The sequence below is a fragment of the Pinus tabuliformis genome, chromosome X (assembly GCF_031772625.1).
Source record: "Pinus tabuliformis cultivar Carrire ecotype Pingquan chromosome X, CPIR1, whole genome shotgun sequence".
In the NCBI taxonomy this organism is placed as follows: Eukaryota; Viridiplantae; Streptophyta; class Pinopsida; order Pinales; family Pinaceae; genus Pinus; species Pinus tabuliformis.
The window spans coordinates 319,006,490-319,031,187 of record NC_142308.1 but is presented as its reverse complement, the minus strand read 5'-3'; the positions used below and the strand labels follow the sequence as shown (position 1 = coordinate 319,031,187).

The window sequence follows — 24,698 nt, the reverse complement described above, 5'->3', positions numbered from 1 at the left end:
TGGGTTTATTGATCTAAGGGTTCATATTCCTAGGGTTTAATATTATTCCCTTAGGTTTACCATCGTGAAATGTTACATTGTGACAAATATTATCTCAATATGTAAATCAACCATGTTCCAATGTCGTGTTCTCACAAATATTGTCTCCATATGAAAATCAATCATGGTCAACCATGCTTTACCATGGTCCAACATTGCATTGTGACTAGGGTTGTCTTAATATGGAAATCAACCATGGTCAACAATGTTTATTTTAGGGCTTATATTAGTTTGTTGGGTTTATTGATTCCTTGAGTTTATTATTCACTTGGATTTATTAATCCTTTGTATTTATAATATTAATCTGTTGGGTTTACTATTTCCTTGGGTATATAATATTAACCGGTTGAGTTTATTTGTTCATTAAGTTTATAATATTAATAATTCATTGGGTTTACCATTTAGTGAAAGTAACGATAATGCAAGTAACAGTCAGGTCTCTGCATTTACCTGTGCAAGATCGCAGGCGACCTGAGACAGAATGGATTTCAACAACAGCAAGTCTCTCCTCAACGGAGACCATTACATTAGGAACAGAAACCACAAAATAGTGAAGAATTGCCGCAAAGTTAGAGTGAGGAGATAGATGAAGAAACATCGCACAAGAACCGTTGGATCTGGAGATCAATGGATGAGGAATGACATCAGTAGTATCAGGAGAGGAACTCGATGGTGGCAGATCAAGGGTCATCGGGTGCTAACTTGCTCGAGATTTAGTCAAAGAGAAAAGGTTGGATTAAGCAGGAATGGTTTTTCAAGAGGTGATTAAGCGGTAAGTGGTTTTAGGAGGGAACCCCCTGATTCCACTCACCGTTGGACACGTAGCAAGTAGGTGGGGTGAGAATACCACTTTATCGGGCGGGTATTCTCCATGTGATTTGCCCACCCGAAACCCTCGTTATCCGTTGGATCTATCACATGTGGATCGACGGTAGTAGTGTGACGTGCAGGTTGAAGGATCGGTGTTTAGTGGTGTTCATTAGATCTATCAGAGGAAATCTACAGTGGAGATTGAGCCTAATAAAGGTAAGTTTTGAAAATCGCGCCATGGCTTTGGAAAAGCAGAAATTGGGTTCCCGTGTGTTTGTGTTTATGTCCGCCTTTTCCAAAGTTAAGTGTAGGTTTATGGTTAAGTCTGCTTTTTTCAAAGTTAAGTGCGGGTTTGGTTACTTTGCGAGGCTTAAGGTTTCAAGTCAAATTTTGGTAAGTTATCCCATAGTTTTTGAAGTTTATAAGAAACAGGGTTGTTAAAGTAGATGTGGGGACTGCGCTCCCTTTTGCGCACTACTTTGATCCAGCCCTCCTCTGATTGTACAAGGAACTAGCTTCCTTTCCCCTTTTTTTGCAATATATAAAAAGTAACCGACTATGTTAAAAAAAATTAAAAAAATATTAAGTGTTAAATAATAGTTCTAATGTTTAACATTAATCCCTTAGCTTTACAATGTTTATCCATTTGATTTATTAACGTGTTGGGTTTATAATATTAAAAATCCCTAGGGTTTATAATATTCATAGTCATGTGGGTTTATCAATACTTTGGGTCTAAATTATTAATTGCTAGGCTTTATTAATCCCTTTAGTTTTTAATATGGATCCCTTGTGTTTTTTGATTGCTTAGGTCTCTACCATCTTTCCCTTTGGTTTACTAATTCCTTGGGTTTAATACTAAATGCTTAGGTTTTTTCATTCTTTAAGTTTATAATATTAATAATTCCTTTGGTTTATCCCTTGGGTTTATTAATCACGTGAGTTTAAAATATTAATTCCTATGGTTTATTAATCGTTTGGGTTTTTAACATCAGTTTGTTGGGTTTATTGATTCCTTCGGTTTATTGATTGTTTGGGTTTATTAATCTTCTATTTTTATAATACTAATGCCTTGGGTTTATTGATCTCTTGCATTTATAATACTAATAATCCCTTGGTTTTATAAAACCCCAATATTAAGGGTTAAATATTAGTCGAACTATTTATGACTATGCCAATATCACAATAGATAATCTAATATGAAAATCAATGATGGCCAACCATGGTCAAAAATGTTTATTTTAGGGTTTATAATAGTCATGTTAGGGTTAATATACCTTGGGTTTATAATTTCTGTCCCTTAGGTTTATTATACCCTTGGGTTTATAATATCAATCCCTTGGGTTTATTGATCCTAGGGTTTGATATTATTCAACAATGGTCAACCATAATCAAGTATGTTTAACCATGGTCGAATGTCACATTATGATAAGGATAGTCTTAATATGAAAATAAACTGTGCTCAACCATGTTTATTTTAGTATTTTTAATATTTATCTTTGGGTTTTTATACCTTGGTTTTATAATATTAGTCCCTTGAGTTTAATATTATTCCCTTAGGTTTATTATTCCTTTGGGTTTATAATACCTATCCTTAGGGTTTATTATTCCCTTATGTTTATAATATCAATCATGGTGAACCATTGTGAACCATAGCCAACCATGGTCAACCATGGTTAAATGTCGCATTGTGACAACGATTGTCTCATGATGAAAATAAACCATGTTTATTTTAGTGTTTGTAATATTTATATTAGGGGTTACCAATTCCGGGTCTATAATATTAGTCCATTGGGTTTAATATTTTTCCCTTCGGTTCATAATCCCTTGGGGTTTTAGTAGTAATCCCTTGGGTTCATAATATCAATCCCTTGGGTTTATTATTAACTTGGGTTTATAGTATCAATCATGCTCATTATGAAAAAAATGGTTTATAAAAATCATGGACAATCATGGCCAACCATGGTCAACCATAGTTGATCATGGTTAACCATGTTTTATAGAATCAAACATGGTAAACCATGGTAAAACATGGTCAATCATGGTCAAACATGTTCGAACGTCGCAGTGTGACAAAGATTGTCTCGATATGAAAATCAATCACGATGAACCATGATCCAACATTGCATTGTGACAAAAATTGTCTTGATATGAAAATCAACCATGGTCAACCATGGTCCAACATAACATTGTGATAAGGATTGTCTCAACATGAAAATCAACCATGGTCAGTCATGTTTATTTTAGTTTTTATAATATTTATCTCAAGATTTATATACATTGGTTTTCTAATATTAGTCCCTTCGGTTTAATATTTTTCACTCGGGTTCATAATTCCTTGGGGTTTTAGTATTAATCACTTGGGTTTATTATTCCCTTGAGTTTATAATATCAATCCATTGGGTTTATAATATTAATCATGGTCAACCATGGTCAATCATAGTCAACCATGTTCAACCATGGTCAAACCATATGTATATGGAAATCAACTATGGACAACCATGGTTCAATGTTTCCTTTTGACAAATATTTTCTCGACATGAAAATGAATCATGGTTAACCATGGTCCAACATTACATTTTGAAAAGGATTGTCTCTATATGGAAATCAACCATGGTGAACTATAGTCAACCATGTTTATTTTAGTTTTTATAATATTCATGTTAGGGTTTATATACCTTGGCTTTATAATTTTTATCTCTTAGCTTTATTATTCCCTCGGGTTTATAATATCAATACCTTGGGTTTATTGATCTAAGAGTTGATATTCCTAGGGTTTAATATTATTTAACAAACGCCAACCATAATCAACCATGTTCAACCATGGTCCAATGTCGCATTGTGACAAGGATTGTCTCGATATGAAAATCAACTGTGCTCAACCATGCTTATTTTAGTATTTTTAATAATTATGTTTGGGCTTTTATAACTTGGGTTTATAATATTATTCCCCTAGGTTTAATATTATATTATTCCCATGGGTTCATAATCCCTTGGGGTTTTAGTATTAATTCCCTGGATTTATAATATCAATCCATTGGGCTGATTATTCCCTTAGGTTTATAATATCAATCATGGTCAACCATTGTCAACCATGGTCAATCATGTGGTTTTAGTTTAATCCCTTGGGTTTATTTTTCGCTTGGGTTCATAATATCAATCCCTTGGGTTTATTATTAACTTGGGTTTATAATACAAATCATGGTCAACCATGGTCAGCCATAACCAACCATGGTCAATCATGGTCAAATGTCGCATTTTGACAGAAATTGCCTCCATATAAAAAGCATAGACAATTATGGTGTACCATGGTATGCCATGGTTGATCATTGTCAAAGATGTTTTATATAATAAAACATGGTCAACCATAGTCAATTGTCATTAACCATGGTCAAACAACGCATCGTGACGAAGATTATCTCGATATGAAAATCAACCATGATGTAACCCAAGCCACACTGGCCCACACTTCCACGTATTCTTGGCTTTACACCTATTGTCAGACTTTATGACGTGGTAGATTTGGTTGTTATTTTCGGCGATTGTATGCAATATGGTTAATAGATATTTGTTTGACAACTGAGAGTGAATTAATGTTGCATTCAATGTTTACCTACGATCCTCGGGCCTGGTTCCCTCTATTTGATCTTTGGCCAAAATGCTTTGGCTTCCCGGTCATTCGCGATTGTTTTGTTCTGTTGTGAGGTTTCTACGAGGGTTTGTTGGTTACACTGTATGGTTCTTGCTCTGGCGAATATGGCAATCTCTGTTTTTCCTCTGGGTGCGGCTGTGAGTGAATGCCAGCCTTCCAAACTTGGTTATGTGATTGCCTGTGGATTTCTCCTATGGCTCGAGTCTGTTCTGGCTCTGGAGGTGCGCTCGCTCGAACTCTTTTCACACGGTAAGCTCCTTGGTCTCATCCTGTCATTCTTCTATGGTTTGGTTTTAGAATCTGGTCTCTCGTCCGATAATCACCCCTTGCTATTGTTTTATTGCCTCTGCTATTGTTATTGTTGCCTCTGGTCTCTGTTCGGTGTGTGAAATGGTTTAACTTCTGATGCCTTTGAATTCAGGTAACAAGATAATGGACTTCCACGACTCTAAACAGGTAAATGATCCTCTCCATGATTCAATTTGGCCCTCTTCTGGCATTGACACTGACCCGAAATTCTCCTTCTGTATCAGCTCTATCGATTTGTCAACAGCTCTACTCCACGGACTGCTTAGTCCGGCTTACTCAGGTAATTTATAGAACCCCCCTGTTTCTATTTTTGCTTCGACTTTAGGTCTCACAATATAGATGTATTGACTGTGCTCTGTTTGTATGTGCAAGTCAATGGCTCGACTTGGGTACATGGGTTCCTTCTGGGTTCGGTCTCCTAAATGTGGCAACCCTCTGCCAGTAGGCTCTGGTTCTTAAGTTCGTCAATGCACTGTTAGGGTCTTTAATTTTCTGTAGGGCTTGTAGCTCACTTTTCTGCCTTCATGTGTGGTCTAAATCCCTTTTGAAAATGAACTTCAATCTAGTTTTAGTCTCTATGCTGGTTGGTTGCTCGTTTAATTCATGGATGTTCACTATTACCAAACCCTAGGCTAGGGTTTGTCCACTTTGTGGACTCGGCACCTGTTTCAATTTATAAACGCATGTAATACATTTATATTTCTCAGTCAATAGCAATGGGAACATAATTTTGTCATCTCTGTTTACGTATGAAAAATATGAAGGGTTGTTCGACAGTACCTCTGCTTATAGGTTGTTTTCTTCGGCACTCTGTTTCCGGTTCTTTATCCTCTCAGTTGACTTGCTGTGTTGCACTGTTTTGGCTATGGTTCAATACATTTGTTCTTTGCTCTGTTTTTGGACGTATGCACAAATTCGATGTTGTTTGCTGTTGGGAACACAATGAAACACGACCTTACAGTGGTCGGTCTCTGTTTGCTAGCACTGTTCTTACAATACGTTAAATGAAAAAAATACAGTATTACAGTAAATAGGCAATGATACAGATGGACAGTTTGGAAATAAGATCTGTCTTTGTTTTTATTTCTTTTTCATGAAATTGTTGAACCTTTCTCTTGTCTTACATTGCTGCTTTTATACATTTTTGGTTACAGTTAATTGAAACTGCCATTGCTTTCAGTTGAACAGAAATGATATGGTTGTGTAACTACAGTTCGGTTGACATTACAAGATCTTTATTTAGACAGTTTTTGTCTTTTCCTCTTTAAGTTGACAGATCAATTTTTAAACTACTGTTTATTACTGTTTGGACCATAACAACCCTAACCGACCATTTAACTTTGACTAACATAGCAACTAAAAGTAAAATAAAATAAAATCCTATCTCATGACTTGATAAACTAATCATAAAAAAACAATCCAAATACTCAAACAACCTTCCAACCTGGCAGAGACTTCACCCGGTCATGGTGAGCTGGATGCTCCTGCATCAGGCTCCTGGGGCAAAAAGAAATCATGGCTCTGGTCCATGAGCTTCTCGACTGAAGACCCTGTTTGTTCAATTTGCCTGGCATCAAGCCACGAACTGTCCTCAATAGGACGGTTCTTCCACTTGACCAGGTATTGCACATACTCCTTCTGTCGAGTTCGTTTAACAACCTGAGTGTCGAGAATGCTTTCGATCTCGGGAGGTTGAATGTAAGGCATTTGTCTCTTCCAAGCTTCTCCTTCATCCTGGGTATTCCATGTAGTTCGTGTGGTTCCATCTTCCCCTTTATCCTATGGGTCAGCCATATAGGGAAATAGGTCTGCAATGTCAAAGATAGGTGAAATGCCTATTCTGGGTGGCAATTGTATCTCGTAGGCATTCGCCGAAAACTTCCAAAGGACTTTGCAAGGCCCTATCTTTTTATACTTCAGTTTATTGTACGTACCTTTAGGGAAGCGTTCTTTGCGCAAATGCGCGAGGACTTCATCCCCTACGTCAAACTATACTTCCCTTCTCTTCAAATATGCTTGTTGTTTATACTTTAAGCTGCTGTCCTACAATTTAATTTTTACCTGTTCATGCAAATCTCTCATCGCATTAGCGAAATCTTCTCCATCTATGCTTCGCCTTTCCTGCAGTCCAAGGTCTTTCAATTCATGCACTCTGTGAGGATGCATGCCATACAGGATCTGAAATGGGCTGAAACCTATGTTGTGGTTAGACGAGTCGTTGTAAGCGAACTCTGCCTGTGCAAGCGCTCGATCCCACATCTGCAAATTCTCTCCAACCAAGCTTTGTAACAGGTTTCCTAGACTCCTATTTACAACCTCTATTTTCCCATCGGTTTGCAGGTGATATGCAGAACTGTAGCTTAGCTGTGTGTCCATTTTTTTCCATAAGGTACTCCAAAAGTGTCCCGTGAACTTCACATCCCTGTCCGAAAGGATAAATTTAGGAAATCCATGTAACCTGACAATCTCATTGAAAAACAAGTGGGCCACATGGGTGGCATCGCTGGTTTTTCTACAAGGAATAAAATGCACCATTTTTTAGAATCTGTCCACTATTACCATCAACGAATCATATCCTCGCTGTGTCTTAGGTAGACCTAAGACGAAGTCCAAGCTGACTGAGTCCAGTGGTCTTCCTGGAACAGGTAACGGTGTGTAAAATCCTGTGTTTTGACTGTGACCCTTTGCTAACTAGCACACTTTGCATCTGGCCACAAATCGTTGTACATCTCTACGCATTTTTGGCCAAAAGTAGAAATGACTGAGCTGCTTGAGTGTCTTGTCCATGTCGAAATGTCTGGCCAAACCTCCACTATTCTTCTCTTGAATGATATTCTCCCTCATCGAGCAGTCAGGTATGCACAACTGTCCTCCCTTAAACAGCAACTTCTCCAGTAGATTGTAGTCCAACAAAGGACTGTTATCTCTCACTAAGGGATTTTGACGTGCCTCATAGGCCTTCTTAAAATCTGTATCCATCTGGTATAAGTCCTGTAAGTGCTCAAAGCCCAGCACCTGCACAGTTCTTTCCTACAGAAGTAGAGCTTTCCTACTTAGCGCATCCACTACCTTATTTTATTGCCCGCTAATATGTTTTAATACAAAATTGGAACTTTGCAAATACTACACCCATTTGGCGTGTTTGTGGTTCAGCTTGTGCTGCTACATTACATACTGTAGTGTAGAATTATATGAAAAAAGCATAAATTTATTACCCAATAGATAGTGCCTCCAGTGTTTTAATGCCTGTATAACAACATAGAACTCCTTATCATATGATGAATATTTCTGTCGACTCTCATTCAGCTTCTCGCTGAAAAATGCTACAGGCTTATCCTCCTGACTGAGTACAGCTCCAATTGCTGTCCCGCTGGCATCACAACGAACTTGAAATAACTTCTTGAAATCTAGTAATCTCAGGATCGGCCTCTCAGTGATCTTTCTCTTTAACAACTGGAAAGTTCTCTCCACTGCCTCTGTCCATCGAAAAGGTTGGGTGGCCTCTTTGATGGTGTCCAGCATAGGTGCACAAATTTCGCTGAAATTCTTTATGAATTTCCTGTAAAAACTCGCTAATCTGTGAAAGCTACGTACCTCAAATAATTTTTTTCAGAGATGGCCAATTCACTATCGTTGCCACCTTCTACGGATCCATCTTCAGTTCATTCTCTGCTATTACAAACCCCAAATAAATCAATTGCTTCTGCCGAAAAGTACATTTCTTCAAATTTATTAGCAGTTTATTTTGCTGTAATTTCTCTAGCACCTTACACACATGTTGAAGATGTTCTTCCCTTGTCCTGCTGAAAATAAGTATGTCATCCAAATATACTATCACAAACTTCCCAATGTACTCCTTCAGCATCTCATTCATTAACCTCATGAATGTACCGGGCGCATTGATCAGCCCAAATGGCATGACCAGCCACTCGTACAACCCCTCATTCATCTTAAAGGCTGTCTTCCATTCATCCCCCTCTCGTATCTGAATTTGATGGTACTCGCTCTTCAAGTCTATATTAGAGAAATAAGCTGCCCCACTTAAACAATCCATCATATCATCCATCCATGGTAGTGGAAACCTGTACCGGATGGTGATTTTATTGATGGCCCTTGAGTCGGTGCACATCCGCCACTCTCCTCCCTTCTTGGGGGCGAGGACCATTGGAACAACACAAGGGCTTAAGCTTTCCCTTATCAATACCTTGTCCAACAGCTCTTGCACTTGCTTCCTAATTTCTTCATTATCTTTGGGGCTCATTCGGTATGCCACTTTGTTCGGCAAACTGGCTCCAGGTATGAAGTCAATATGATGATTTATGCTTTGTTTGGGGGGTAATTTGTGTGGTAAGTCATCTACAACTATGTCCGTAAATTCCTGCAACATTTGCTAGATTTCCGTAAGTAAATCTGATACCTTTGTATGCAACAATACTGTCCTTGCTTTCTTTAGAACTACATTACCTATCTCACTATCCTCAACCTATTTTAAAAACTGTTTTCCGCTGACCAACAATGTTCTTGGTTCACTAGTCTCTGTTGTCCCTTCTTCCTTGATGGGCACAAGCGTATGCTTGATTCCATCCTTAACAAATTTATAACAGTTCGTCACTCCATCGTGTACCACTTTCCTGTCGTACCGCTAAGGCCTGCCAAGCAATATGTGACATACATCCATTGGCATGATGTCACAAATGACTTTGTCCTTATATCTGCCTATTTGAAACTCTACCTCGCTCTATTCATCCACCAATATCTGATGGCCTTTTTGCAGCCATGAAACTCTGTAAGGATTGGGATGCTTCAAGTGTTTTAACTCCAATTTTTCCACCATCTCTGTGGACACTAAATTATTAGTACTACCGCTGTCAATAATTAACTTACAACACTTACCTCGCGACTTACAAATTATTCTAAACAAAGCCTTCCACTGCGTCTGTTTAGTGACCTCCTTGACTAGTTTCAACAACACCTTATGCAGCACCAAAGCTTCCCCTGTCTCTGGAGCATTTTCTGCTTCTTGGGGAGGTGCCGCTGCTTCCTCTGGTTGTGCCACATATGCACCCTGTTGTCCAACTTGATCTACTTCTGGACATTCAAATGATCGGTGTCCCCATTTATGACACCTATAACACTGATAACCAGCCCCTCTACCTTGGCCATTTCCCCTACCTCGCTAGGATGACCCACCACCTCTCGCGCTATCACCTCTGTCTGCTGATCTAGAAGCTTTAGAACTGCTGCCTTCCTCATTTCTATTAGCAATCCGGCCTCTGCCATATGATTGGCCTTTTCCACTGCTGGCTCCTTGTCCTCTCCAGGCATTCTGCCTTCTGGTAATTTTCTCCTCAGCCTTCATCGCACTTTGATATGCTTCCTCAGTGTTGTTCAGATACAAAATGCTGATTTCATCCAAAATATCTAAACTTAACCCATTAGCATACCTGGTTGTTCTTTTTACTGTATCCTCTATATATCTGGCTTGCAATTTCACTCGATAGAACTCCTCTGTGTACTCCCTTACCATCAATCCTTTCTATTTCAGATTCTGCACCTGCCTGTGCAATGCAATCTGATAGTCCCTCAGCAGAAATATGCCCTTTAACTTGGCCACCATCCTTGACCAGGTTTTAATCGGCGCCTTGTCCAATCTTCTCCTCTCGTTCTGGACACTATCCCACCATAGGGCTGCGTGTCCCTTAAATTTCGTCACAACGAACTTAACTCTGCTGTCTTTGATGACTTCCTTGCACTCAAAATACGTATCCATCTCACTGATCCAATCCAACAAAACTTCGATAGGCAGGCTGCCGTCGTAAGTTGGGAGTTCTGGCTTGGGTTTACTACTTGCTACTAAAACAGATCTCAACAATCTCACTTCTACAGACTCACCTTCTGGTCCATCTACTGCTACTTTAGATTCCTCTTCACTGTCATCGCCTTTCTAGATCTCTTCGTCTACCTGTCTCTACTGCCTCCAGACAGGCAACAAGAACTCTAATCTCCTCTCTCAATCCTTCCTCTGCCAATCTTCGAACACCTCTGCCACGACCCCGCCTTCCTCTCTCCATTCCTCCTACTAACATAAACAACTGCTCTGATACCACTCTGATGTAACCCAGCCCACACTGGCCCACACTTCCACGTATTCTCGGCTTTACACCTGTTGTTGGACTTTATGACATGGTAGATTTTGTTGTTATTTTCAGCGATTGTATGCAATATGGTCAGTAGATATTTGTTTTACAACTGGGAGTGAGTTAATGCTACATTCAATGTTTACCTACGATCCTCGAGCCTGGTTCCCTTCATTTGATCTTTGGCCAAAATGCTTTGGCTTCCCAATCATTCGCGATTGTTCTATTCTGCTGTGAGGTTTCTGCGAGGGTTTGTTGGTTACACTGTATGGTTCTTGCTCTGGCGAATATGGAAATCTCTGTTTTTCCTCTGGGTGTGGCTGTGAGTGAATGTCGGCCTTCCAAACTTGGTTATGTGATTGCCTGTGGATTTCTCCTATGGCTCGAGTCTATTCTGGCTCTGGAGGTGCACTCGCTCGAACTCTTTTCACATGGTAAGCTCCTTGGTCTTGTCCTGTCATTCTTCTATGGTTTGGTTTTAGAATTTGGTCTCTTGTCTGATAATCACCCCTTGCTATTGTTATTGTTGCCTGTGGTCTCTGTTCGGTGTGTGAAATGGTTTAACTTCTGATGCCTTTGAATTCAGGTAACAAGATAATGGACTTCCACGGCTCTAAACAGGTAAATGATCCTCTCCCTGATTCAATTTGGCCCTCTTCTGGCGTTGACACTGACCAAAAATTCTCCTTCTGTCTCAGCTCTGTCGATTTGTCAACGGCTCTGCTCCACGAACTCCTTGGTCCAGCTTACTCAGGTAATTTATAGAACCCTCCTGTTTCTATTTTTGCTTCGACTTCAGGTCTCACTATACAGATGTATTGACTGTGCTCTGTTTGTATGTGCAGGTCAATGGCTCGACCTGGGTACGCGTGTTCCTTCAGGGTTCGGTCTCCCAAATGTGGCAACCCTCTACCGGTAGGCTCTGGTTCTTAAGTCTATCAATGCACTGTTAGGGTCTTTAATTTTCTGTAGGGTTTGTAGCTCAGTGTTCTGCCTTCTTGTGTGGTCTATAGCCCTTTTGAAAATGAAATTCAATCCGGTTTTAGTGTGCTGGTTGGATGTTCGTTCAATTTATGGATGTTCACTGTTACCAAACCCTAGGCTAGGGTTTGTCCACTCTGTGGACTCGGCACTTGTTTCTATTTATAAACGCATGTAATACATTTATATTTCTCGGTCAATAGCAATGGGAACATAATTTTGTCATCTCTGTTTACGTATGAAAAATATGAAGGGTTGTTCGACAGTACCTCTGCTTATAGGTTGTTTTCTTCGGCACTCTGTTTCCAGTTCTTTATCCTCTCGGTTGACTTGCTGTGTTGCATTGTTCTGGCTATGGTTCAATACATTTGTTCTTCGCTCTATTTTCGGACATATGCACGAATTCGATGTTGTTTTCTGTTGGGAACACAATGAAACACGACCTTACAGTGGTCAGTCTTTGTTTTCTAGCACTGTTCTTACAATACGTTAAATGAAAAAAATACAGTATTACAGTAAATAGGCAATGATACAGATGGACAATTTGGAAATAAGATCTGTCTTTGTTTTTTTTTATTTTCCATGAAATTGCCGAACCTTTCTCTTGTCTTACATTGTTGCTTTTATACATTTTTGGTTATAGTTAATTGAAACTGCCATTGCCTTCAGTTGAACAAAAATGATATGGTTGTGTAACTACAGTTCGGTTGACATGACAAGATCTTTATTTAGACAATTTTTTCTTTTCCTCCTTATGTTGACAGATCAATTTTTAAACTACCGTTTATTACTGTTTGGACCATAACAACCCTAATCGACCATTTAACTTTGACTAACATAGCAACTAAAAGTAAAATAAAATAAAATCCTATCTCATGACTTGACAAACTAATCATAAAAAAAACAATCCAAATACTCAAACAACCTTCCAAACTGGTAGTGTCACGCCCCCAATTCTTTTTTTCGTTTAATTGAGCGGGTGCGGCACCGCCTAAGTTAATAACTTATTCATCGTTAGTTAACTTTACGAACTACGCCTTCAACAATTCACAATAAACATGAATTCATATTATTAATGTGCGGAAACCATCAACAATATAAGAATAATAACAACTTGACAATAATATAAAAGAAGAGATCTTTTATTATATAATGAGAGTTTACAATGGTCGGGAGCCGCGCTCCACCAGCGTTAATAATACAAGTGGGCGCCCGCCCGTGCAAGAGCGTACGGCGATCTGCCTCAACCATCCACCGAATACAATAATAACAATACAAGTCTAGTGTTGGGCGAGCGGGCGCACCTGTGCACGACCCGTGCCCAAGCCTCAACCTAAACCAAGTATTTACCGTATGAGTGGGCGCCCGTGCGCACCACCATTCACCCTACCACCGTTCCACACAATACCGTTGCCCGGCTCGGCGGGCACATCTACTTGTGCGACCTGCCGTAAACTACCTCACACCTTCGTGCGCACTCAAGTCTTGTGCGAAGATGCTCTACGAGGAGTTCATTGTCAAATGAGCGTGCACCTTCATGTTTATATACGCACATATGGAGGTGTCGCCCTCCATGCGGCCGACCTCCAATCTACAATGAAATCGCCCAACCAATGCGCCATCTACCATCGGCTTGCCCCAACATGTAACTCGCCCCTTGGTCGGCTTGTTGTGTGGCGAGCTACCTGCCCGCCTTATAAGTGGGTGAGCGCCCTCTCACATCCGCGCGCACATATACTTGTGCCTCGTTGTTTTGGAGCGCTCGCACATCGACACTTAGTCGTATTTCGCAATGGGAGGGGCGCGCGCCTTCGCACAAACCTGCAAGGCGTTACATCCTCCCCCACTGGAAATCATTGTCATCCCGACAATTCCTGCTCTTCTTCTCAATTTCCTGTCATACTTCTCGATCTTGTTCTTCCATCTCCAAAGTGAATCCTCCGTTTCCCAGCTGTCTTCCTCCGGTGCATCTTTCCATCTGCAAAGAAATTCCCGTCGCATGTGGCAACCAACTCCTGTAGTTCTGAGACTCAAAATCTTCTCCAACTCTAGCCCTGGTCTGTCCACAATCCCGGCTGGTCCTCTCGTCGGTTCAACTCTCTTCGGATGGTCCGAATCAAGTCTACATCTCTTCAACTAACTCACATGAAAAACTGGGTGCTTCATGTGCATATGGCGTGGAAGCTCCAACTCGTAAGCAACTTCCCCCACTCTCTTCTTTACTTGGAATGGTCCCTCATACTTCCGTGTCAGTTTGCTTGTCGTCCCCTTGGCTGGCTGAAACTTCTCCCCGGTAATCCTGAGAAACACCATATCTCCCACACTGAAGTGTGCCTCCCGTCTTCCACGATCAGCATACTTTTTCATCCTCCTTGCAGCATCGTGCAAGCGTAACCGTGCTAACTCCAAGGTCTCCTCCCAAGCCTTCATGAACCTCTTCGCATGAGGACTTCTCAAGAAGCCTCCCATCACTACGGTATGCGGTGCAACCGGCATCTGCCCATTCACTAACTCAAATGGCCTATACCCCGTCACGGAACTCTTTTGAATATTGTAGCTAAACTAAGCAATATCCAAGAGTTCGGGCCAATTCTTCTGATCAGCCGTCACATAATGTCGCAAGTAGTCCTCTAGCAATGCGTTGATCCTCTCGGTCTGCCCATCTGTCTGTGGATGGTAACTCGAACTCATCAACAACTCCGTCCCGACTAGCTTGAACAATGTGGTCCAAAATCTCCCTGTAAAACGCGGATCTCTATCCGACACAATGCTCAATGGCATTCCCCAATACTTCACTATGTTCTTAAAGAACAACCCAGCAGTCCGCTCGGTTCCACAAGGTACCTTTGTAGGAACAAAGACAACATACTTAGAAAAACGATCAGCCACGACCATAATCCCATTATACCCCTGAACCTGTGGCAACTGTGTGATGAAGTCCATCGAGACACTCATCCACGGCCTCTCTGGAATTGGTAAAGGCTGCAACAGTCCTCCTTGCCTCTGAGTCTCCGATTTGTCCTACTGACAAATGATGCGCGTATGTACATACTCCTCCACATCCTCCCGCATCTTCTCCCAAAAGAATCCTCTCTCCAACAATGCCAAAGAACGACATTGCCCTGGGTGGCCAGCCCATGGAGAATCGTGGCACTCCTTCAAAAGGTGCCTCCTGAGCCCAGATGACTTTGGAACATAGAGTCGGTTTCCAAAGAACAAGAACCTGTCTCGTAGAAAGAACTTTCGTGTCTTCCCTTCCTTTATCTGCTTCACTATATTCTGCACCAAAGTATCAGTTTCAACACTTTCCTTGATCTTATTCTGCATCTCTTTTGACATTTGAACCTGACTCCTACTCCTAGCTGCCCGGTCTTCTCCCTCCAATGTTGCAAGTTGTCCCTTCCTACTAAGGGCATCTGCTACCGCATTGTGCCTTCCCAGTCTATGCTCGATAGTCATGTCAAATTCTGTGAAGAAGTCCTGCCAACGAGCTTGCTTTGCAGAAAACTTCGGTTGTGATGCAAAATAACTTGCTACAACGTTGTCCGTCTTGACAACAAACGGCTTCCCAATCAGGTAATGCCTCCACACATGAAGACAATGGATGATGGCAGTCATCTCCTTCTCATGGACCGGATACCTTCGTTCTCTATCCTGCAACTTCTGACTCTCATACGACACCGGATGCCCATCCTGCATAAGAATCCCTCCTATGGAAAAATTTGAAGCATCAGTGTGTACCTCAAACGGTCTCTCGAAGTCAGGAAACTTCAGTATCGGTGCTGTAACCATCCTCTTCTTCAAGTCATCAAATGCCTCTTGACATTTGTTCGTCCAACTCCACCTCTTGTCTTTCTTCAATAAGTCTGTCAGTGCCGATGTCACCTTGGAGTACCCCTCTACAAACTTCCGTTGGTAGTTGGTCATGCCCAAAAACACCCTCATCTCATGGACATTCTTCGGTTCAACCCAGTCCTCGATTGCCTTCACTCTGCTCGGCTCCATCCGTATGTACCCTTGACCAACAATATGCCCAAGGAACGAAATCTCGGTCTGAGCAAACACACACTTAGACTTCTTCAAGAACAACTGATTTGCCCTCAGTGCCTCGAATACCATTGCCAAGTGCTTCTTATGATCCTCCATGTTGTCACTGAACACCACTATATCGTCCAAGTATACTACTACGAACGAATCCAAGTATGGTCGTAGAACATCGTTCATCAAAGTGCAAAACGTAGCAGGAGCATTACACAACTCGAATGGCATAACAAGGAACTCAAAGCTACCATACCTTGTTACTATCGCGGTCTTCTTCTCGTCTCCTTCAGCTATCCGCACCTGATAATACCCATGCCTCAAGTCCAGCTTGGAAAACACTCGGGCTTTCGCAAGCTTATCAAAGCAATCAGTAGCCAATGGCAAAGGATACCTGTTCCTTACTGTTTGCTTGTTCAATGCATGGTAATCACAGCACATCCGTAGCTCATTCGAATCCTTCTTCCGCTGGAACAATACTGGAGCTCCATAAGGGGACCTTGAAGGTCTAATGAAACCTGCCTCAGTTAACTCCTTTAACTGGCGTTTCAACTCCTCCAATTCAGGCCCTGACAATCGATAAGGTGCTTTAGCCGAGGGTTGCTTTCCTGGCTCAAGCTCAATGCTGTGGTCCACTGCACGCCTTGGTGGAAGTTTCTTCGGAAGCTCATCAGGCATCAAATCCGCATACTTGGTAAGCACATCAGATATCTTAGCTGGAACAGGCGTCCCCACTCCATCACCTTCGACATCCTTGAACATCACCGCATATGTCTCCATATCTGACTCCTTCATAGCCTTCTGCAAACTTAGTGCCGAAACATGCTACACCTTGACTTCCCTCCTTTGCCTATGAGTGGGCAAAGTGCAAGTTTGTGACTGTCCAACCAGCACCACCTCATCACAGAAGGGGACAACAATGGCCTTGTTGCCTTTCAAGAAATCCTGTCCGAGTATCATATCAAAGTCGTTCATCTCCATCACCGTGAAGTCCAACTGACCTTTCCAGTCTTTTATCTGCACAGGTACTTCGTGTACCAAACCCGCCACCTTAGCTCTAGACTTCACTGCCTTGACTTCCATATTTGATGGGAAGATCATTAGTCCAACCTCTTTTTCCAACCGTGTCGTCATCAAGTTATGAATGGACCCTGTGTCCACTAGAGCTTGAATGGTCTTGCCATGAACCATCAAGTCCACGAAACCCATACTGTTCATCCATGATTTCTCCATAACCTTATCTGCATCGGCTTCACCTGTCATGAGAAACCCTACTCTATCAAGCTTCACCCTTTCACCTTCACTTCATTCAGCAGCTTCAACACCCCATGAACTTGCTCTGATACCAACTGTCACGCCCCCAATTCTTTTTTTCGTTTAATTGAGCGAGTGCGGCACCGCCTAAGTTAATAACTTATTCACCGTTAGTTAACTTTACGAACTACGCCTTCAACAATTCATAATAAACATGAATTCATATTATTAATGTGCGGAAACCATCAACAAGATAAGAATAATAAAAACTCGACAATAATATAAAAGAAGAGATCTTTTATTATATAATGAGAGTTTACAATGGCCGGGAGCCGCGCTCCACCGGCGTTAATAATACAAGTGGGCGCCCGCCCGTGCAAGAGCGCATGGCGGTCTGCCTCAACCATCCACCGAATACAATAATAACAATACAAGTCTAGCTTTGGGCGGGCGGGCGCACCCGTGCACGACCCATGCCCAAGCCTCAACCTAAACCAAGTATTTACCGTGCGAGTGGGCGCCCGTGCGCACCACCGTTCACCCTACCACCGTTCCACACAATACCGTCGCCCGGCTCGGCGGGCACATCTACTTGTGCGACCTGCGGTAAACTACCTCACACCTTCGTGCGCACTCAAGTCTTGTGCGAAGATGCTCTGCGAGGAGTTCGTTGTCAAATGAGTGTGCGCCTTCATGTTTATATACGCACATATGGAGGTGTCGCCCTCCATGCGGCCGACCTCCAATCTACAATGAAATCGCCCAACCAATGCGCCATCTACCGTCGGCTTGCCCCAACATGTAACTTGCCCCTTGGTCGGCTTGTTGTGTGGCGAGCTGCCTGCCTGCCTTATAAGTGGGCGAGTGCCCTCTCACATCCGCGCGCACATATACTTGTGCCTCGTTGTTTTGGAGCGCCCGCACATCGACACTTAGTCGTATTTCGCAATCGGAGGGGCACGCGCCTTCGCACAAACATGCAAGGCGTTACAGGTAGAGACTTCACCCGATCATGGTGAGCTAGATACTCCTACATCAAACCATGATCAACCATGGTCCAACGTTGCATTGTGACAAAGATTGTCTCAATATGAAAATCAACCATGGTTCAACTTGGCATTGTGATACGAATTGTCTCATTGTGAAAATGAGCCATGGTCAACCATGTTTATTGTAGTGTTTATATTATTTATCTTAGGGTTAATATATGTTGGGTTTATAATACTAATCACTTGGGCTTAATATTATTCCCCCGGGTTCATAATCCCTTGGGGTTTTAGTATTAATCCCTTGGGTTTATTATTCCCCTGGGTTTAAATTCTCAATCCCTTGGGTTTATAATATTAATAATGGTCAAGCATGGTCAATCATAGCCAACCATGTTCAACCATGGTCAAACGATATGGATATGGAAATCAACCATGGTCAACCATTGTCTAACATCGTGTTCTGACAAATATTGTCTCAACATGAAAATCAATCATGGTCAACCATGGTCCAACATTGAATTGTGATAAGGATTGTCTCTATATGGAAATCAACCATGTTTATTTTATGGTTTATAATATTTATGTTAGGGTTTATATACGTTGGGTTTAAATTTTTTATCCCTTGGGTTTATTATTCCCTTTCGTTTATAATATCAGTGCATTGGGGTTCTTGATCTAAGGGTTCATATTCCTAGAGTTTAATATTATTCCCTTAAGTTTATAATTCTTTGGTTTTTAGTATTAATCCCAACGGTGTGTTATTCCTTTGGGTCAAACATGGTGAATCATTGCCAACCATGGTCAACCATGCTCAAATGTCGCTTTGTAAAAAAGATTGTCTAACTATGAAAATCAACCATGGTCAACCATGGTCAATCATAGTTCAACGTAACAATGTGACACAAAAATTAAATTATTATTATCTAAAAATGAATTCATTATTATTATTTTTGTTTAACTAATTAATATTAATATGAAGATCATTATTTAATAATATTTAATTAAAAACATATTATTATTGTTTAACAATAATTAACTAATCAACTATTATTTACTAATTATTATTAGTAAATCATTATTATTAATATTATTATAACTTACAAAATAAAATAAAATAAAAATATTTGTATTTTTTGTAAAAGCAATTTTAAAAATGATTTTTCTTTTAATAAAAAAAAATATGTTATGCCTGCTAACATATTTATCCTCATTGCTCGCCAAATATAGACCAGCCTCCCCAATATCGTCAGCTTTAAGAGTCGCTCCCTCTATGTTGGAAACATTATTAGCCAATGCCTCCACGATGGCCTTATACTCTTCTGAAACAACCGAAGAATTTCCTTGTTTCAGGTAATTGTTTAGAAGGGTAGTGGCCAGTGCAGCAAGAGAGACAACGTTGACTCTAATCTCGTATTTCCCCAGCTCGGCTGCTCTATTCTTAGTCAGAACTATGATTGCATGCTTCGAGGTGTTGTATGTGTATGGACAAAGTCCTCCTACAATACTTGCAATGCTTGCAGTGGAGGTTATGTGTGGGATCATCACGCGGGCCATGTGGTTCATGCCCAACATCACTCCTCTCACGTTTACCTTCATTACTCGATCGAATTGTTGCATCTCGTACTCTACCACGCTTTCAACCACTAGGAATTCGACAGTTCCTGCGTTGTTATACATGATATCGGGTTTACTGTGTTTCTCCATGGTCAAATCCACTGCGCCGTTGATGTCTTCCTCTTTGCTGACATCGCAGTGCACGTAAGTTGCCGGAGGAGAAACGAATTCTGCCAGATTTCCCCAGACGTCATCTGCAATGTCCGCGATTATGACTTTGGCTCCATTCTTTGTGAAGATTCAAACAATATCTTCTCTGATGCCTGATTCTTCACCCATTATTATTGTGACCTTGCTTTCTAGTCTAGATTCAAAGATCATTACCCAGAATTAATCGGCAAGATATATAAGAAACAAAAAAGAACACAAAGAATTGAATTCTGAAACAAAAAGATTGCAAACAAAAACCAAAGGAGAATTCCTGCTATGCTGTGATTATCGTCGTTGTGGTCCATTAAAGCTTAAATTGCCAACACAAGAAGTCGTTGCACTAAGCTCTTCGTTAGAAATGGCTAGGGAGAGAAATGAGTAGATCAATGATAGGGACAAGCGACCAAGCATTAACAGCGTCGTTGAATGCACATCTATGAATGTATACTTATAAGCTATATTAATTTTGTGTAGTTTCAATACAATTAAACAAATAAATACAAAGCACAGAGATAGTAGAACTGTCTAGCTGCCCAATTTTATTAAATAGTTTTTTAAATAATAAAAAATTACAGTGGCTTTATTTAAAAACAAAAAAAAAACCTAAAAGTCCTTCATAAAGTTATGTGTTATTCTTATTTTTTTATTAAAAGTTAAAGTGGCTTGTGATTATTAATTAATTTTTTAAGTAAAAGACAAAAATGATTGAATTTTCCACTTTTATTTTCAAAAAGAAAATAATGATTTCAACTTTTAGATATGATATTTTAATTTTAATATCATCTTCCGCACGAAACCCACATTGTCCATAGAGAGACATTCTAACTTCATCTCATTACTGAAGGACGTGATGGTTGCTAGACATGGCCAAATGACAGGACGCAACTCACGGCATGGTATACGGATTGGAGTAATATATAGTTTATGTATCCTTGTAGAGCCTCCAAAATGTATTGAAATTATCATCCACTTTCACCGACCATTTCACTCATATGTCACAACTCCATAGCCATATAATTTTTTATTAGCTCTCATTTTCATAATTATATGAGTTCCATTTGTGTTTTCCAAAACTTAATGATTTCTAGTATTATAAGTGAATTAAATGGCTAAAACTTAGAAAAATGACATATACTTGCTAATACTTAAAAGTGGCTTGAGTTTCATGACATATGTAGGTCATTTGGAAGCTTCCAAGGCACCCTTATGTGGCCTCCAATGCTCAAATTCGAATTCTCTTCAAGATATGGAAGAAGATTTGGATAAAGCTTAAAGAAGATATGTGTCTCATCATTACGTATTTAAGTTGTAACTCTATGAGATTTTATAGAGATCTAAGGAGAGAATAATGAACCTCCATTAATGAGGTAGCTTCTTATGTTCTTGTACAAATAGAAGAGCCTTCTCCTTTCAAAGGCAAGTGTAAAGTTGGGGAAATCCTCATGTTTTGAATATAGAATGAGGATTTGGGGCTAGGCTCATGAGTGATGTTCACCTTGATTGGTTATGCTTGCATTTGGAGCCTCTCAAACTGCCATCTATCATGCTTTTGGATTGGCCACCTACAATGTGTGAGATTTATTGTTTTTCTTAAATTAAGATTTATTACTTTCATAGATTAATATTTATTTTTTTCATATCCTTTTCTGTGTGAGAGGTTAAGAGTGATTGTCTTTATTTGCTTTCTACGTAGAAGTTAAGAGCTTTTGTTTTTATTTCCTTTCATATATTTTCCTGTGTGAGAGGTTAAGAGTGATTGTTTTTATTTTCTTTATACCTAGAAGTTAAGAGAATTTGTTTTTATTTGCTTTCATATCTTTTTCTGTGTGAGAGGTTAAAAATGATTGTTTTTTCTTTCATTTCTGAAAGAGTGGTGTGCTTTTCAGTTCCTACAAGTTGAAAGTTTAAGATTTCAATTCTGCGCGCTGTACTATAATTTCTTTTGAATTTAGTGATGAATTAGAATAGGTGAATTTGGTTTGTTGTTATTTTGTTTCATAGTTAGATTGATGTAATTTGAAAGTTAATTTCTAGCATATATAATGCACACATGCTTCACAAGTTTTACGAAACCCCTACGTTGACAATTAAATGATAGATAATTAATTTGCCTCAAAATTTTGGTGCCGTTTTCAGGGAAGTGTGCATAGGGACTAGCTTTCAGTCTAGATTTCATATTCTTTTCCAGTTTTTTTTCTAGATGCATGATTAAAGCATGTAGATGCATGAATCATTTAGATGCATGTCATTTTAAAAAAAAATCGATATTAACCATTTATGGACAAAAGATCTAGAATGCAGATCAAACATTCTTTGGAGCATAAGGACTACATTGAGGAATGGAACCGAAAAGCTATTGTGCCACAACATTCATTCATCTTGAAAGAGATCTTTGTGGTAAATCTAAAGGTTAAAATGATTTCGCATTTCCTCATATAAAATCAGGGACATTTCGCAAATTTGGATAAGAACATTTTAGAAAGTTTAATCCATAAATGGCTCCATTGGAAACATTCATATATATATATATATATATATATATATATATATATATATATATATATATATATTTCAGGTAGATAAATTAGGAAATAAAATCGAGCTTAATTACATTTTTTAGGTTCTTGATTGGATTTTTTTTTTTTTAGACTTTAAAATATTTAGATTTTTATTTATTTTCTCCCATTTTTTTACATTAACATTATAAATATTTTCAATAAAAAGATTGATTTTTTTATTTTAAATAATTAAAAAATAAAATTTCATGTTAGATTTTTAATAGTAAAAAAATAACATAAAAAAAATTCTTCATGTTTTTGAATAAGGGAAACGTAAATTTTAAATAAAAATTATCAATTCTATTTTTGAGAGAATTGACAAGTTGAGAAATTGATAACCAGCTCTCATGTGACCTGCAAAGTAAAAAACAATTGTTAGCTTGGAATCCAAAATTCAAAATTCCATCATAATAAAAAAATAAAAGATAAAATCATGCTCAAAGAGGCTGCGGTTTGTGCAACATAGCTCAAAAACAGTTCTAAATTCTAATATTCTTTGCATGAGTTCTGAATTGTATCATAAGAGCTAGCTAGTCTGGTCGTTCACACCAAATAGGAGTCGAATTAGATTGGTAGGGTGGTTCTGTTCTAATCCAACTGCTTTGGTAGATTCAACTTGCCAGATTGATTGGTTATGGTTTGTAGTGACCTTTAAAACGTTGTGTCCTGTTCTTTAATGCCATTTTCCTCCAAATCTTGGTTTGACACTTGCTTGTTGACAATCCCGTTTTCAGGTTCCAATACATTCACTCTGAAGCCTTAGTTGCCTAAAATTGAAAAATTCACAATTTGAGAAATTAGAATAAAAGCTACCATAATATGTTTGAAGAATAACAGTTGAACCAGAAGCTAGGGAGAAGCTGATAATGCTCTTCACTGTGGATCTACTGGACAGTAGTTTTGTGGCTTCCATTCATGGCTTTGATGAATTTTTTCATGTGGTTAGTCCTATCAACTTCGTGCCTAAAGATCCCAAGGTAAGTAACTTAGCTGCTTCAATTTTCCCAAACAAGATGTTGTTCACATATATGCATTTAAGTATTAATACTTATCAACTTGAAATTACTGTTGTGTAGAACGATGTCATCTAGCCGGAAGTTGACAAAACACTAAATGTTCTGAGGGCTTGCACAGGGGCCAACACCGTAAAGGGTATTTTTGTCACATCGTCTGTATCCACACTTATGGAAGAAGTAGAATTAGTCCACTGATGAAATCCATTAGATGTGTATCCCACTAGATGAGTATCTTCTTATAGGATAGATACATAACTAGCCTTGAGAGCCACCACACAGCAAATCGAACCCAGAAAGCCCAAGTGCAATACTTGCAGAGGAAATGTGTAACAACTAAAAAACATTATTTTTGAAATACGTTTTCTGGCCAAATAAAAGCTAACATCAGAAAAATAAAATGTGGGTTTTTCTCAGAACGGGGTTAATTATATTATCAAGGAGTGATTTTTTAAAATTCGTAATCAACTGGGAGATGTGCCAGGCTCTTTAGAGCCTTATTTTCCAGGTTACATGGAAAAAACGGTTTTTACTTACTGTCTTGATCCTGCAAATCATGGAAACAAATCAAGTTTGATTCAGTCCATGAGAAAGATGTCTTGGTGTTGAAAGGAAGGCAACTTCAGCAAAGAAAATGGTTACGAATTTTATGTGCAGTGCTAGCACTTAGCTCCGGAATATGCTACTGCTACCGAGTCAAAGCACGCATCAGTGCTGCTATTGAGTCAAAACACCGTCGTATCAGTTCATATCAGTTATATTCACTTTCCATCCTTTGAATTTTCATTTTCAACCATGGAAAATTTTGTATTAATTTTTTTCTATATGTATATTTTGATGTTAGTGGAATATTGTTTTAATGTTTTATATGTATAATTTTTGTATGTTTCGTATAATATTTGTTTTTATCATTTTTTTATTTTTTTAATGAAGTGTTTTTATAACATTTGTACATTTATAAGTTTTGTTATGTTTGTTTGTATGTATATTTTAGCTTTTATATATGTTTTACTTTTGTGTACATCTATTTTACTTTTTAGTTTTGTAAATATTTCATTAATTTTTAGATTGTGTGTTTTATTATTATTATTATTATTTTTCATAGAAAATTGCCATGGAAAAATGTCATAAAAAAATTGATGTGAAATTCATTT

The 24,698-nt window shown here is 39.2% G+C and overlaps 1 protein-coding gene across 1 annotated transcript in view; it reads right to left on the bottom strand.

Moving 5' to 3' along the window:
• Positions 1-13,704: 13,704 nt before the first annotated feature.
• Positions 13,705-24,698, bottom strand: part of LOC149139724 (short-chain dehydrogenase reductase 2a-like) — a 124,180-nt gene continuing 113,186 nt past the window's right edge. The window contains exons 2-3 of the mRNA XM_089450801.1: positions 19,399-20,051; positions 13,705-13,906 (exon numbers count right to left, since the gene is read on the bottom strand). Of these exons, the coding sequence (XP_089306927.1) occupies positions 13,705-13,906; positions 19,399-20,051 (855 nt within the window). The remainder of the gene's footprint in view (positions 13,907-19,398; positions 20,052-24,698) is intronic.